Source organism: Asterias rubens, chromosome 5 (assembly GCF_902459465.1).
Source record: "Asterias rubens chromosome 5, eAstRub1.3, whole genome shotgun sequence".
Lineage (NCBI taxonomy): Eukaryota > Metazoa > Echinodermata > Asteroidea > Forcipulatida > Asteriidae > Asterias > Asterias rubens.
The window spans coordinates 19,108,316-19,125,676 of record NC_047066.1 but is presented as its reverse complement, the minus strand read 5'-3'; the positions used below and the strand labels follow the sequence as shown (position 1 = coordinate 19,125,676).

General features: G+C 38.0%; 1 protein-coding gene across 3 annotated transcripts in view; it reads left to right on the top strand.

Moving 5' to 3' along the window:
* The window catches only part of LOC117290341 (protein KIAA0100-like), an 80,287-nt gene that overhangs the window by 28,174 nt on the left and 34,752 nt on the right, over positions 1-17,361 (top strand). For all 3 annotated transcript variants that reach the window (XM_033771680.1, XM_033771679.1, XM_033771681.1), the window contains exons 30-41: positions 630-802; positions 2,088-2,186; positions 2,678-2,944; positions 3,569-3,665; positions 4,440-4,536; positions 5,979-6,056; positions 7,809-7,880; positions 8,645-8,739; positions 10,923-11,085; positions 12,174-12,254; positions 14,698-14,762; positions 17,115-17,235. In XM_033771680.1, coding sequence (XP_033627571.1) covers positions 630-802; positions 2,088-2,186; positions 2,678-2,944; positions 3,569-3,665; positions 4,440-4,536; positions 5,979-6,056; positions 7,809-7,880; positions 8,645-8,739; positions 10,923-11,085; positions 12,174-12,254; positions 14,698-14,762; positions 17,115-17,235 — 1,408 coding nt within the window. The remainder of the gene's footprint in view (positions 1-629; positions 803-2,087; positions 2,187-2,677; positions 2,945-3,568; positions 3,666-4,439; positions 4,537-5,978; positions 6,057-7,808; positions 7,881-8,644; positions 8,740-10,922; positions 11,086-12,173; positions 12,255-14,697; positions 14,763-17,114; positions 17,236-17,361) is intronic.

Here is a 17,361-nt window from a genome sequence, read left to right as displayed (position 1 = left end):
TGGACTATGTTCTATTTGCTGCTTAAAGGAACATTACAGAATTGGTTTTGCTAGCAAAACAGTTGTTGGCAGTGTAAGCACTTTATGTAATCAACCATATTCATAAACTGACAAACTTGTAGATAATTGAGATCGATCGCCCAACTGGGTCACGAGAAAATAGTGAAAAACCGTTTACAAATTTTGCATTGCATTGATGCCAAAGCAAAAATGAATAAAACGCTCACTGAACGATAAACTCCAAACGCGAAGTTATATTATTTATTTCTCATCAAATATGACATTTCAGACAGAAATATTTCAAGGGATGTTTTCAACTATAATCATCATTAGACCGTGTAAGTTTTATGTAGATCTGTGATCTTCACGATTTTTGTTTCTTACCAATTCTGTAACGTTCCTTTAAGTGGTGCCTTAACTTGAGAGTACAAAACAAAAGGACGTACTAAAGCACAAAACCTCACCTGGTTATACTTTGCCTACCATGCAAAGTTTCAAACCCCACTTTAGCTCTTGAGAATTGGTGCTGGCATGACACAAATAAACTCTCTGTTTTCATAAATAACAATTTGTTTTTTTTAATTTTTATGAAAAGTTAAATTTATTTTACAATTATTTTCCCCCATCAGCCCCTATCCAAGCGAAGGACTTGACTTCACAACACTTTTCTGTCGTCTTGTACGCGGTCACGCCAAGTCTCTTGATTTACAGCTACGTGGCTATCCACAGAGTATCTGGAGGATTGATGATTGGCACTTCTGGGGAAGGGTGATTGGGGCTGAGCAAGCTGGGTCACCCAGAGGTGAGGAAACATGTAGCAGTAAACAAAAGTAGAGTAAAGTCTGTCGTCAAACCAGTTTTTATAATAATATTAACCAGTTTTCAAATAGCGCTTTTCACACCCGAGGGGCATCTCAAAGCGCTTCCAACATTATTACCCCTGGTCACTGGCCCTTATTCATTCCTTAAACCATCTCAGCTCCGTGGGGAGTAATAACCAATTTCATTGGCATTAAACGACTGAGAATATTTCTATTCCCCATAGACAGAATGCCATCGCAGGTTATTCCCCAGCTCTCACCGTTACCCATTTGTACCTCTGGGTGGAGAGAATCTTTTTTGATAAAGTACCTTGCTCAATGTCATTGGGCCAATAACATTCCTGTTATCATTCACAGCTCCCTGGGAGTACAGCTTCCAAACAAGACAAACCACAATTTTTTGTCCAAGCTCCGCCCCTTCAATACCTCCAGGGCCCAATTTCATAGCGCTGCTAGGCAAAAAATTTGCTTAGCATGACATTTCTACCTTGATAAAAACAGGATTACCAACCAATTTTCCACGTGAATTTTAGGATATAAAAACAACAGCTGAAAACCAGTAACAAGCAACATGAAACAAATGGAATTTTGTTTAGTAATCCCGTTTCAAGAATGAGATTTCATGCTAAGTAAAAATTTTTGCTTAGCAGCTGTATTAAATTGGGCACTGCAGTAGTTGAGGCTTTTTATGCGCAGGTTTTGGCATTTTCTGATAGGGAAGTGGGCTGCCACTGCCTGCAAGAGGTCGGATAATTGATAAACTCAAGTCTCCTGACAATGACTAGAGCAAGCTAGTCGAAACGTTGAGACCAATTTAAGAACTGACTCCGCGGTAGTACAGTTAATCACGATCCTATAAGCTAAAGTAGTTGTCCCAGCCTATTTTCTGTAACCATCCGCCTGGGTTGTAGGTAAAAAGCAGGACAGTCCTTTCAGACCTGAGAAGTCTCCCGAACCCCCGAACATCTACTCAGCGGTAGTAGAATAAAGCAATACAGTTCTCTAATAACAAACTCTACCTGGCAAGTAGATACACACGTGGTGTTACTGCAAACCAACTATACATTGATACCTCACCATGCAATGCCTCAAATCCTATTAACTCGAGTTCGTTGTAATAAACACTATTAATGAGTTCAGGATATGTTTAACTTTAACACTTTTGCACCTCTCATTTCCATTCTGGCCTTCCTTTTTTCTATTTGTTATCTAAAATATGTGATTACCATAATCCTGAAGATCACACGTATTTATATTCCTCAATAGCCAAGCGAGAGAGTACTGTCCAGGTAGGGGCACCATGGGGTGACGCTAAGGTAACCCGAAGTATGCCACCTTTGAAGTTCATCCATGACTTGGCAACAGGTAACTACATGCGTACATAAATTTTTGGTTTTACCCATAACATCTTTCAGACAACTATACACTTAAGATATCTTTTGTTTTGGGAACCGTTCGATTGACAATAAAACTAACCAGTGAAATTTTATTTTAAAAGGTGGTAACGATTTTTTGCTATCACTGAAATTCTGATTTTTAGCTACCACTGAGCTATAATGTCCACACAGGAAAAACACATTGGATAACACGAACTGAGAGAAATTACTCTCAGTACCGCTTCTCAGATGCTAATTCTGGGGATTAAAACTTAGATATGTTTCCATAACCACGATACTTCAAAGAGAAATGATTGAAGACTTTTTCATTAGTAATGACCCTCACCCCTGAAAAATGCTTGATTCTATCTAAAGCTGTTGTGGGCCTCTAACTAAAAGTTATTTATAGTGTGATCACCAAAAGTATATCTTCCCTTTCAAGTTATCAAGTGTTTGATAATAAATTGATCCTTTCAACAGATATAACTGAAATGCATATTGCATGGGGTCCATGCATCGAGCCAGCCTGGGCTCAGGTAGGTCTAGCCCTGGACATGCTCAATAAGGCTACAGTGGATCCCAGTAACCCAATGCCATTCTGGGATAAGACTAGGCTCTTGCTCCATGGGCGACTCATTGCATGCATGCAGAAGTGTAACCTACTCTGGTTGTCTACGAGAGACCCATACGTTTCCACTGAGCAGCTGGATACAGAATGGCAGAACATTTACATGGATTGGACAAATGGTAAGGATATGGGTTGTTAAAGATCTTCCATCTCTCACTTACACTTAGACCTGTGAGTCATTTTGAACTACATGTAGAACAACAAAACTTTTTCCCTATAAAACTGTTTTCTTCTTTGTTCCCCCCCCCTGAAAAAACCCAAAACGAACAAGAGCAATTAACCCAAATAAAAACTAAATAAATAAACATTTAAGTAAAAATGCAACATTAACAGGCTGTTTTGGCTCAGTTATTTAGACCGAATGAATTAACTTTTCATTCCCACAAAATAATCTACTATTTCGTGCACTGAAAGGATATTCCATTCCCAATTATTTGGATGGAACAAAATAGTATGGAACAAAATAGTATTTTGAGCAAAGGAATAAGTATTTCGGGGGGTGAGAAATAATATTTCTAGGTAACATTAACATTTATAACAGTTTTTGTTGCCTGTCCTTTTGGGGGCTCCTCACCGTCAACCCCAGTTCCCGCTAAAGACTGAATTGGTTTCCCCCACCAACAGCCCTTCTGTTCAAGTGTATCAGTCTATTAAACTTGGCCAACTAGGGAAAGGGAGGTGTGGGACTGAATATTTGCCAAAGGTCTTACATTTCTTTCTTCACTTGTGATTATTTGATACAGCACATTTCCTGATCAAAGGAGACCTAGATGTGTATGTTAGAACTGCTTCCAAATACGATGACGTCAGATTGATGCATCTGCCAAACTTCAGACTTGAGTGAGTGAGACTTGTCAGTTTAATGCAATTACTCACAACTATAATAATATTTTGAGACATAAAGTATGGGGGGTTCAATCTACTGACGAATTGCGGCGGGTTGCGGCTCAGTGCCTAAAATTTTCATAATCGGATCACTGGTGTCGAATGCCAAAATCAGGCCTCATATTTTAGGACAAAATCCACAAGACCACAGGACTTCCGTCTCGAATTGGTAATTGGACCAGAAATATTTTTACGAGACCAGCATCAAAATGAGAAGAATAAAACTTCCTGATTACATGCAGAGTCTTCGACTAGTTTTGTTGTCCTTTTTTATTTTTTATTTTTGAATATTTTTTAACTCTATTCGATAATGCAACAAAAAACATACAAAAACAATACATCACAGAAAATCAACCAACAGAATTAAACAAAAATGCCTAAAGGGCAGTAAACAAGAAAACCATGAACAGAAGACAAACAAAAAGGGACAACAAAAAGACCAAGGACTAGACAGTACCAATTACACATCAGATAAACAATATAAACCGGGCAGAAAATCCTAATTAAAACATATTAACCCATTTTTTGTTAAGGTCATCGAGTGATCCATTTCTCGTTGCGATGTTACCCAAGTTTTCTGCTGAAACAGCTTAATTAGGCTATAGTGTTACCACAACTTGAGAATGTTGATATATCATTAGTTATGATTTCTAGAAGGTGAATTTCAGAAAACAAACAGTTTTTTTTTGTATTGTTTTGTACAATAATCTTTGATTTTGGTTATAACAGGATCGGCCTAGAGTGGTTGTGTTTTGGCGATTCTAACGATCATCATTCAGTCTTGCCGTGTGCACCGGATAAAGTGCCAGATCACTCCAGGAATGAGGTAAGCAAAGATAGATTAACAGTTTTCTGCTGAGCAGAAAGGAGCATGATACCAATTAAAAAATGTTCAACCTAAATTGTAGCTTGGCTGGTAACCTTATTCTGCTAGGCACAATTTTGTTGTGCTTAGCTTCTTTTTGTGACGAAGCAGCTCTATGAGATTGGGCTCAGGGCTTGATTGGTCCCAGTCTGTACACAATATAGGGTTGTGTGGATTCTAACTTCCTCCGCCCCAAACCAATATAGGGTTGTGTGGCTTCTAACTTCTACCGCCCCAAACCAATATAGGGTTGTGTGGCTTCTAACTTCCTCCACCCCAAACCAATAAAGGGTTGTGTGGCTTCTAACTTCCTCCGCCCCAAACCAATATAGGGTTGTGTGGCTTCTAACTTCCTCCGCCCCAAACCAATATAGGGTTGTGTGGCTTCTAACTTCCTCCGCCCCAAACCAATATATGTAGGGTTGTGTGGCTTCTAACTTCCTCCGCCCCAAACCAATATAGGGTTGTGTGGCTTCTAACTTCCTCCGCCCCAAACCAATATATGTAGGGTTGTGTGGCTTCTAACTTCCTCCGCCCCAAACCAATATAGGGTTGTGTGGCTTCTAACTTCCTCCGCCCCAAACCAATATAGGGTTGTGTGGCTTCTAACTTCCTCCGCCCCAAACCAATATAGAGTTGTGTGGCTTCTAACTTCCTCCGCCCCAAACCAATATAGGGTTGTGTGGCTTCTAACTTCCTCCGCCCCAAACCAATATATTGACAAATGGAGAGACTACCAATATAAGGCTAGATTGCTCAGTTGGTAGAGCAGGTTTGTAGAGAGGTTTCAGGTTCAATACCTACTCTAGTCAATTTATCTTCCCTCAACCAACAAAGAACCAATCAGAGCAGTGACTGACTCTACACTGAAACCTCTGAATTCTTATAAATAGACCAACATGTCTCACACTGCTCTAGAATTGCAAGGGTCGTGGGTTCGAATCCCACCCGAGTAACATGCCTGTGATATTTTTTCACAGGACTCGGGAAAGTACTGAGTATACAGTGCTAACACACATCGGTGTATGGGTAAAAAAAAACAAAAAAAAAAATTAACAAAAAATAAATAAATAAATTAAAAAAATTAATGTCTCACACTCTTCAGTCTCCTGAAGATGACTAGAGCAAGCTAGTCGAAATGTTGAGACCAATTTAAGAACTCGCTCTAGTAACAAGAAGTCCTCTTGATCCACGGGCAGAGCATACTGTTCGAAATCAAGACCACACTGTTCTAAATGTCGAGACCACACCGACTCTTTTTAGAGCCAACCTACCACCATTGCCCACAAAATATATTTAATAAATGGTTGTACTCACAAATTTACTATTTATTTATAGTTAAATCTTATGTATCAATAGTTCCAGATAGAGTTACAAAACTCGCCTTTGTTTTCTTTTAACAGAAGCATGACTCCTTTGCAGCTTTTCGATCGCAGAATGTAAATATGAGCATTTCACTGGACATCAAGGGACATGAAATGGTAAGATATAAGATAAATATTCGAATTGGGAAGGTTGAAATTGCATTGAAATCTAAAAGGTTACCGATTGAAATGTAAAAGGTCCCCTGATCCAAGCTCTGGTGTTGTCAGCAGCAGAGTGTGGGTTCGATTCCTGGTATTGACACTTGTGCCCTTAAAGGATTTGGGTACTTTTTGTAACACAAAACACAATGTCCACAGATTTACATTAAACTTACACCGTTTGAAGATAATGATAGTAGAAAGCTTCCCTAAAAATATTAGATGCTGAGGTGCTGTAGTTTTTGAGAAATGAGTAAATCAATGTCATGAAAATATGTTTTTACATGCTAAAATAATTTTCGTCTCGTGATCAGTGAGACGAAAATTATTTTCATGGCATTGTTTTACTAATTTCTCAAAAACTACAGCACCTCAGCAAGTAATATTTTCAGGGAAGCTTTCTACTATCATTATCTACAAACTGTGTAAGTTTAGCGTAAATCTGTAGACATTGTGTTTTTTGTCCCCCAAAAAGTACATAGACCCTTTAACAATAATTGCTTTGTAAAAAGTTGGGTAGGTAGTGCATTAAGCTTGGGCGATATCACGATATTATCGAATATCGCGATATTAATTTGGAAACGATTTCGATATCGGATGGATTTGGTTTTAATCGAAATATCGATATATCACGAAATATCACGATAATCGCAATATCGATTAAATATCGCGATGTATTTCCTAACTGAGACATCTTGCACCCCATAGGTTTGGAGTCAAACCAGAAGAATAGGTTATTAGAACACCTCTCCTATGCTATGACTGTCTCTTCTACAACTTTCACTTGGAGTTTGAAGACTGATGATGTCAAATTTCATTAATCGGGATTATATCGAATATCGCGATATATTGTCGGCGATATATCGTGAATAAAATAAATCGATATCGCCCAAGCTTATAGTGCATCCTGCTCTACCAGCCCATGCCTACATCTGTATGGACTGTGAAGAGGGAAAACATGTTTCAGTCCCAGGAGTAGGTGGCAACGTGCTTCTGGTGACAGTTGATTTAGGTTGACAACCCAAATCAGTTAAATAAGTGTAGCCTTCTTCATATTGAAGTGGCCGTCCGTGGCTTTTTGATATTAGGTGATCTCTCAGAAAATAAATATGTAAAGAAATGAAATAACACACTTCATCCTGGATGCGACTATTTTATCAACATAAAGCAGGCAAGATATTCTTCCCCTTAAGTGTATTTCCAAATGTTTTGCCCTTTGGAAATAATATAAAGTCTGATAGCAGCCTGGATAATTTTGCTGCAGAAAGGGTGTGCACAACAGACATTTGAGCTCAGCATTCTTTGGGTTCTGTTTCTTTGTTGATTATTCATAAATACCTTAGACAGTTTTCCGACAGTTTCCGGTTCCGTCCGTGTGCATGCGCTCTAGTCTTGGTGCAAGACGTTTCTTGTTACGGGCGATGCAGACACTTTCGGTGAGTTGTCCGCGCTGTGTGTGAAAGGAAAACCAGACTATATGCGCATGCACACGGACGGAACCGGAAACTGCCGTAAAATAGGCGTCTCAGTCATCACAATGCAACACACGGACGTACGATGTCACGTCGTACATGTACATACCATGGAGGTAGAAACATACAGAGCTTAAAAACCTTGCAGGGTCGAATTACACGGCAATTCCCTTAGTAACGGCACATGTACATTGTATCTCACTAAGCACTGTTTCTTCCCTATGCATTTTACTCACAGGATGTAGAGGAGCCTGACGTTGCAGCGTGTTTATTTTACAGTACAACAATGAGATGGCTTCAGATGTTCCAGGTGTGTATGTTAATGAGCTTTATCGTCAAACAGACGACTTGTAGAAAAGAAGAATAATAACCAATTCTTATATAGGACTTTTCACAACAACCGTATCAATGCGCTTTGCAGTACTGCCCTGGTCATAATAGTGCCAATAACTCCCCTTCATCTCGCTCAGCTCCCATGGGAGTATACAGCCCGAGCTGCCGTGGTGCTCTGAAGGATTTTTCAAACACAATATCAACCTCTACCCTCGCAGGTACCCATTTTTTCCCATGGGTGAAGAGAAGCAATTGTAGTAAAGTATCTTGCTCAAGGACACACGTGTCATGACTGGATTCGAACCAACACTCCGATGAATTAACCACCAAAACTTGAATTCGATGCTCTTAACCACTCGGCCATGTCAACCTAAAAAGTGCCAAACAGCTACCCCTCCCAACATTTTCCTTTTTAGAAATTTATGTTCTAAATCAAAGTCCCTTCTTGTCACTTCACCTCTGTTATACAATCTTACTGAGCTCGGTCATTTCAATTGGCTGCAGCTGAGCTGTTGAATGGCATAACTGAGTCTGCTAAAGAAGCAGTCACAGTTTAGCAAACTAATAAAATCACCTCAAAAAACACATCTATTCACCATTTTTTGTTCTTCCGTTGGTATTTCATTTGTCTCAACAAGATTGTTGTTTTCTATAAAAAGCATCAGGACTTATCAGTAATGTGTGCTATACCAATGCGGTTTATTGTTATTTTTTATTATTCCTTGTGTTTTAATCTTTCAGGCCGTCAGTATAGTAGGAGCAACAAGACCCACGAGACGTGGGAAGCTCTTTGATAACATCAGGCCAAGGAAGCCAACCTTAGGAAGGCACTACAAGTAAGATGCACTTTTTATAATCAAAAACACTATCATGTACATGTATATCTCTGTACAAAAGCAGTATGCTATTGGTAGTTACTCAAAATAATTGTTAGCATAAAAACTTAATTGGTAACGAGTAACGGGGAGCTGTTGATAGTATAACGCATTGTGAGAAACGGCTTCTCGGAAGTAACGTAACAACGAGAAAGAAGTAATTTTCCTTGATTTTGATTTTGAGACCTCAGAATTAGATTTTGAGGTCTTGAAATCGAGCATCTGAAAGCACACAACTTAGTGTGACAAGGGTGTTTTTTCTTCCATTATTATCTCGCAACTTCGACGACCAGTTGAGTTCAAATTTTCACAAGTTTGTTATTCTGTATATACATGTATATGGAAAGGTTTTGTTACCGCAAACCTTTCCATATCGTATTTCCACCATGCAAATTTTCAAATCCTACTTACTCTGTACATATGTTGAGATACACCAAATGAGAAGACTGTTCTTTGACAACTACCAAAAGTGTCCAGTGTCTTTAACCCTTTTCCCTGCATGTTGGCTAGCAAGTTAATTACACTAGATATTATCATTGAGATTTCCATTCATTTTATTACTGTTGAATTATGTGGCTCATTAAAACTTTGAGACCAATGAAAAAAGTTAACTACATAAAGTCCCCTTAATCCACTAAGCAACAGTAGTATTTCCTGCTTTCTGCCCAGGTAGTAATTAATAGTGACAGTTTTTTTCAGAATTTTGAGTTCTTCTCCGCGGCAGTAGAATACAAAGCAAGACTTACATGTACATGTAGTTCCCAAAGAACAAAATCTATGCAGTAAGAAGCTATACACTTGGTGTTACTTGGTGTATACTGCAAACAGAATATATTTTGTTTTTTTGTCACCATTAATATATATATGTATATGTACATATGTAATGAATAGGGTAGATGGCCTTAGCTTTCGATCCAATCCGGACCTTCTTCAGAGGCATAAAACAAGTACAAACAAATACATATCCATTTATAGAAAAAGAGAGGGGGAAAGGGATTAAGGAAAGGATCCAGAAAGAAGCGGGAAAATAACAGCCAATCAAAGTTCCTATTTCAGAAACAATAATGTACATATGTAGATGTTAAATTTGCATTGGGGATGAAGAATATATATATTATTATTTTTACACATATACACTGATATGTGTTAGCACTGTATACTCTGTACTTAAAGGAACACGTTGCCTTGGATCGGTCGAGTTGGTCTTTGAAAAGCGTTTGTAACTGTTTGTTATAAAATGCATATGGTTGGAAAGGCATTTTAAAAGTAGAATACAATAATCCACACAAACTTGCCTCGAAATTGCGTGGTTTTCCTTTTACTTTGCCGACCATGTTAGTCGACGAGGTAAAAGGTAAACCGTGTAATTTTGAGCCATGTTTGTGTTAATCATTGTATTCTACTTTAACAACATCTTTCTACCCGTATGCATTTTATAACAAACGGTTACAAACGCTTTGCATAAACCAACTCGTCCGATCCAAGGCAACGTGTTCCTTTAAGGTGTCGTGGCCAAGCTGATAAGAGCACCGAACCCAAGCTCTGGTGTTTCTGTTCAACAGAGTGTAGGTTCGAGTCCCGGTCATGACACTTGTGTCCTTGAGCAAGACACTTCTCTCCACCCAGGGGTAAATGGGTAAAAGGGTACCTGTGAGGGCAGAGATGGTTCTTGTGATTGATTTAGCCAAGTAGCGCATAATTGTTGCACAGGCTGTATACTCCCAGAGAGCTGAGGTCTTTTAAGGAATGAATTAAATGGCCCAGGTAATAATGTTGGAAACACTTTGAGATACCCTTCGGGTGTGAAAAGCGCTCCATTATTATTATCATTATCATTATCATTATCATTATCATTATCATTATCATTATCATTATCATTATCATTATCATTATCATTATCATTATCATTATCATTATCATTATCATTATCGTTATCATTATCGTCTATCGTCTATCGTCTATCGTCTATCGTTATCATTATCATTATCATTATCATCATTATTATCGTCATTATTATTATCATCACCATCATCATCATTATTATCATCATCATTATTATTATCATCATCATCATCATTATCATCATCATCATCATTATTACTTTCAACTACACATCTTATAGTAAAATTTATTTGGTGTTTTAGGTGTGTGGAATTAAAGACTTCCTCCCCTACGGTGATGCTGAACTACTGGGCGTCATTTGCTAAACAGCGAGGCATAGAGATTTGTATGGGGCAGTACAGCCTGGAGCTCAAATACACCTTGCAGCTCAGTGATCTAATGGACGGACTCGTACATAGACCCAATGTAGGTATCAGACAGATAGACAAATGCGTTTGTGTGGTTTGAACAGACATATGGTGTATTGGAAGACATTGTTCAATGACAATTACTTTATGGTTTCGTAAATGTAAACAGAACTTCAACGAAACGTTGTGAGTGGTTGGCAGTGTTTGTGGAAGATTTGTTTACAGAGTGATCATATACAAGCCTGATGAAAGTTTTAATGGTTCATTTTTATTTCTAAAATGCTCCCCTTTTTCTTTGCTTGTTTTTTGGGGTCTAACTTACATGTATATACCTTAAAGGAATTGCTCCTTTGGATAGTGATTTGGTTCGCTTTTGGGCAATCCAAAGGCTTCTGTTTAGATTTTTGTTTTTTGATTTGCTCTCATTGTTTTCCCGATGATTTTAAATCCTTCATTTTCTGTTATTGTTGCTGTGTGTTTTTCGATGTTTTTAAAGCCTGAACGAATAAATGAATTGAGTACTGGAAAGACTTTACACGATTCTGCATGAGACATATCTCAGATTATGTATTTCAAACACGGTTTATTCTTCCTGCAATGACATTTACCCATTTAGGTATGATAATATCTATAAAAAAATGCTGACACCTTTTGAAATGTAATTTTAACCTGTTAGTTTTGTTGTATACGTTTGTACGTCTACAATTATTAGTAAAGCAACATATGCCCAAAAAACTGTGAAAATTTGAACTCAACTGGTCGTCGAAGTTGCGAGACAATAATGGAAGAAAAAAACACCCTTGTCACACAAAGTTGTGTGCTTTCAGATGCTTGATTTCGGGACCTGTAAATCAAATTCTGAGGTCTCAAAATCAAATTCAAATATTTAAGTGGAAAATTACTTCTTTCTTAAAAACTACGTTACTTCTGAGGGAGCCGTTTCTCACAAAGTTTTATACTATCAACAGCTCTCCATTGCTTGATACCAAGTAAGTTTTTATGCTCACAATTATTGTCAGTGATAACCAATAGTGTCCAGTGTCTTTAGAGTAGCTCTATTAAATAAGACCATAGGGCCTTAGCCATACAGCACTGTAATGGATCAATTGCTAATTGGATCCCATTTAAACTTTTGTTTCCCTTCAGGCTGATTGGTCAGTTGCTGAGATGCAAGCTGAGTTTGGTGAAAGCCACGCCTACCTCTACACTTCCCAGACAGATGAACAGGTAATAACAATAATAATATTAATAACTAGACATTGCGGTACCCGCTGCCAAAACATAGGATTTGAACTGCCTCTAGCTGCCGGGCAACCTCGGTAGTCTATTTGGTAAAACACTGCTCTAGAATTGCATGGGTCGTGGGTTCGAATCCCACCCGAGTAACATGCCTGTGATATTTTTTCACAGGACTCGGGAAAGTACTGAGTATACAGTGCTAACACACATCGGTATATGGGTAAAAACCAAAATTAATAGACATGAAGTGTTTGTATATTTACAAACAGTAGGTGTTCGGTGTATACAAGTACATGTCCGAGATAGTCGACCTGCAGCCAATTTTGCGCCATAAACGTACTCACGCAAGTGGACTCACGTAGTTGCATAAAGTTTTTTTGAAATAGGCTGCTGGCGTTTAAAAGAAAACAAATTGTGTAGACCTTTCGTAGTACGAAATATTGATATACGTAAAGGGAATGGTGGCTCTAAAAGGTTTTGCAATAATTTCAAATAAGAAAAATATCTATTTCAGTATCAGTTTATTTCCACATTATCAAAATCAAAATTAAAACCAAATCAAAGCTTTGTAAGTTTTAAATTAAGAAAGAAATAGTTGTTTGATAAGATTAAAGCCATTGGACTCTTTCGGTCAACACTATTGTCCAAGGCCCACACTTCGTGTATCACAACTTCTATATCAAATAACAAACCTGTGAAAATTTAGGCTCAATCGGTCATCGGAGTCTGGAGAAAATAACGGGAAAACCCACCTGTGTATCCGCGCGTTTCGCCGTGTCATGACATGTGTTTAAAATAAATTCGTAATTCTCGCTAACGAGAATTGATATTGTTTTACTGTTTTCTCAAAATGTAAAGCATTTCATGGAATAATATTTCAAGGGAAGTCTTTCACCACTACCTTCTGTAAACCCTGTAGGTTATTTGTAAATCTGTGATCTTTTTTCTTTTTTTCTGTACCGAAAGGGTCCAATGGCTTTAATTAAATGAGTAATAAGCATGGACATTCATGAAACTGTGGGGGACCCATAAAGAAGCAAAGCTTGTAAGGTTGTGGTTCCCTGAGCAAGCTTGTGCATTGAGCCGATAATTATTTAAATTGATGTGTTGTGGAAGGTACGTACCACTCCAGGTAGGAAAAAATTTGTCTGGAAAGGACAAGTGTATTAAAAATGGCTCATTGCACAAGCTGCTATCAATGAAAGTAGCTACCTGTACCAACGAACAATGGACAAAGCGAACTAAGATAAACAAAGACAGGTCAGAAATGTAGGAAAGACAACATCTATCAACAATATGAATTCATCAAAGTACACTTCAATTTACAATATGATCGATATGACAATATATCCGAACAATACATCCGAACATCTATTATTCACTTGCAACTGTGATGACCAATTGAGTCCAAATTTTCACCGATTTCGATTTGAATCTAATTTATTTATTGAAATTATCCAAAGGGAAACCATTCTAAGAATGCTCATTGTTTCAATACTCAAAGACGATAGATGCTTCCAGTAACTCCTGCATTGAAGGTCAGACAATTCGTTTTTGGTGAAGGCTCTCGACTAAGAGCGTCAACAACAGCAGAACATAGATACAGCCCATGATGAAAAAAATGACATCATAGTTTCCAAACGTGTCGTTTATCAAACCTGGTGGTAGAAAACAAATTACACAAAAATTACCTTTGAATATCGTGTGAATTGTGACGGCTTGTCTATTTTTGCCATTTCCTGTCGTGGGCCTCGTGTGTGTACACTGTATGTGTTTTAAAGTTTTTTGGGGGTCGAAAGGTCAGGCCATTAACTATTTTTTGGCAATTACTGTATACCTTAGGTCCTTTTGGTTGGTAAGCAGTTTGCAACAGCTAATTCTATTATCTGTGTCATTTGTTTACTATTCTTCTTTTTGACTGATATTGAAGTAAATGTGGTTGAATTGTCGTGGAAGTGTCGTGGCCAAGCGGTTACAGGCAGTGGACACTATTGGTAATTACTCAAAATAATTATTGGCATAAAACTTTCTTGATTACTAGTAATGGGGAGAGGTTGATAGTATAAAACATTGTGAGAAACAGCTCCCTCTGAAGTGACGTAGTTTTCGATTTTGATTTCAAGACCCCAGATTAAGAATTTGAGGTCTCGAAATCAAGTTCTGAAAGCACACAACTTCATGTGATGTGCGACAAGGGTGTTTTTTTCTTTCATTAATATCTCGCAACTTCGACGACCGATTGAGCTCAATTTTTCAAAGGTTTGTTATTTTATGCATATGTTGAGATACTCCAACTGTGAAGACTAGCTTTGACAATTACCAATAGTGTCCAGTGTCTTTAACAACAGTTAAACAAAAAATGTAAAACAAAAATGATTTTGTATCTATCACATCATCCTGAAAATATGGTTTTTGTTTTTTGTTTCCTAAGGCAAGAGTTCCTTTGATGTTAAATTCCTCCATGGCTGAGAAGCACCATGTGGCTAGTGTATCAAGGTAGGCTTAATAAACTTTGGGAATTGCTTCAAAATATTATTAATATTTGTATTTATATATTTTTTTGAAATTTGAATATTAAAAAAACACAAAGCCTTGTTTCTAGTTTCTCAAAATAATTATGAGCATAAAAACTTACTTGGTAACAAGCAACAGAGAGCTGTTGATAGTATACAAATATTGACTGCTTCGAGTGCTATGGTTAAAACTATTACTCCCGAGTTGATCCCAGGAGCGTTATGACTTCCGAGGTGGTCCTCGGAGCGTTCTATTTTCCCGAGGCGAAGCCGAGGGAAAATAGAACTCTCCGGGGATCACCGAGGGAGTCATAGTTTTAACCATTGCACGAGTAAAAGCAGTCAATATGCGTTTTATAACACCCCAAACATTTCTAAATAAGTTACAGACCTGAATGCTACAATCCACGGACGACGCGAATACAGATTGCGAAAACTTTTGCTGCATGTAGTGTCATGTAATCCGAAATGGTTACAGACTATTAATTTATCATCCTCGTACACGCAACGGACGTCTGGGTACTGCATGCCGTGTGATAGTCTTCGGACTAGTACACGGCAAACCGATGCACTATCACACGGCCGTCGTCTAGTGAAACTAAGACATATCAAGTGACGCGCTCTAAACCAATGAAAAGGCAGAATATTAGTAAGGGGTGTTATAATATAAAACATCGTGAGAAACTTCTCCCTCTGAAGTAAGGTAGTTTTTGAGAAAGAAGTAATTTTCCACTGAAATATTTGAATTGAATTTGAGACCTCAGCTGAGGTGTGAAGTCTCGTCTTTGAAAATGACTAACCATGACCAGTGGCTTTGAAGACCTTATAGACCTTTATCACGGTGTGGCCATCTTGATTTTACTCCATTCCAACTCATTGTAACCAAACTGAGGCTGGACGAAATAATAGTCTGGTGCCATATGTTTGCGCAATGAATGTTAGAATTCATTACTGTTATTGGAAACAGGGAACATGACCAAGATGATGACAGCATGATAAGGGTCTTATGCATTGTAGTTCTGAGCAGCTCGTTATCAATAGTGGAGTGTTTTAATTTGCCGTGTTGTATTCTGTGATGTGGCTGAGCGGTTAAGAACACCGAATTGGTGTTTCCGATCAGCAGAGTGTGGGTTCGAATCCCCAGCCATGACACTTGTGTCCTTAAGCAAGACACTTAACCATTGCTTCGTCCTTCCGATGGGACGTAAAGCCGTTCGTGTAACACATGTAAAAGAACCAAGTGCACTTTTCGAAAAGAGAAGGGGTTCGCCCCGGTGTTCCTGGCTGTGGCTGCTGTATGCGCCATAATAATAATAATAATAATAATAATAATAATAATAATAATAATAATAATAAGACTTGTAATGCGCACATATCCACCCTGCTTGGTGTTCAAGGCGCTGGGTGTTCACCCTGCTGGGTGTTCACCCTGCTGGGTGTTCATGGGTGTTCCATAGCACCTTGTAAACCCTTATAAGGTGCTAAATAATTGGGTCTCAGAATTCATCACTACAATAACCTCTCTTTCTGAAAGTTTGTATGTGGGCATTCCACACTAATGGACCAAAGGGATAACTCTGTAAGATGTATGCATGTGAGAGCTGGACAAAAGGAACTATTTTGTTACAGTCTTTTCCTTTACATTTTAAATTTGTTTATAATTGTTCCTATTTAAAACAAAAAAATCATTGACCTGCAGGAATTACAAGGCCATTTGAAATGTGTTACGTTTGTAACAAAAGTAAAGTAAAGAAAAAATTTGAAAACAATTACAAAATATTGTGTTAGTAAGTTTTCTGATGTTGCTGTGGGTATTAAGGCAATTAAAATGGGATTTAAGTCACGTACGAACACTTGACAGACAATTTGTGACAAAATTCTGTATTTATTTGTACGTAACCAATTGTTTTAAAAACTTAAATTTCTTAATTAGCAGGGAAGAAACTTTCTTAATTTTGGCTGGTAACTATCCCTAAGGGTCTGTACAATTGGTATCTGGACAACATTGGGCAATACATTTATTTTAGTATAACTTCTATCAAATGATAACCTTGTTACGTACGTATAAATCTTAAAGACTTATCCTTCCAGTTTCTTAAATACTCGGCCATTTACCTTCTTTTTTGTTAACCACAATCCTCATGTGCTTCTGAATGTACACAGACAAAAATACATGACATTTTGTTACTACTGTCAAACATTCCCCTCCCATGTCAACACTTTTGTGCCCATTAGTGTGGAATTGCCCATATACTCAGCGCCTTGAGTACATGTACCTTGTTTGGTAGATACGTGCGCTATATAAGACTTTGATGTTATTATATTATTATGTTAGAGTTGGGTACTGCAGACAGCAGAGCCGCTCAATGAACCTGGATGATCTGAATTATTCACCATCTGATGATGAAGATGACGTCATTGAAGAGGAGAGAGATAACACTGCCAATGAGGAGAGGGTAGGTAACCAGCTGGGACCAATTTCATAGAGCTGCTAAGCACACAAATTTGCTTAGCATGAAATGTTTGCCGTGATTTTCAGGATGAGCAAACAATAGGGCCCAATTTCATGGCTCTGCTAACTG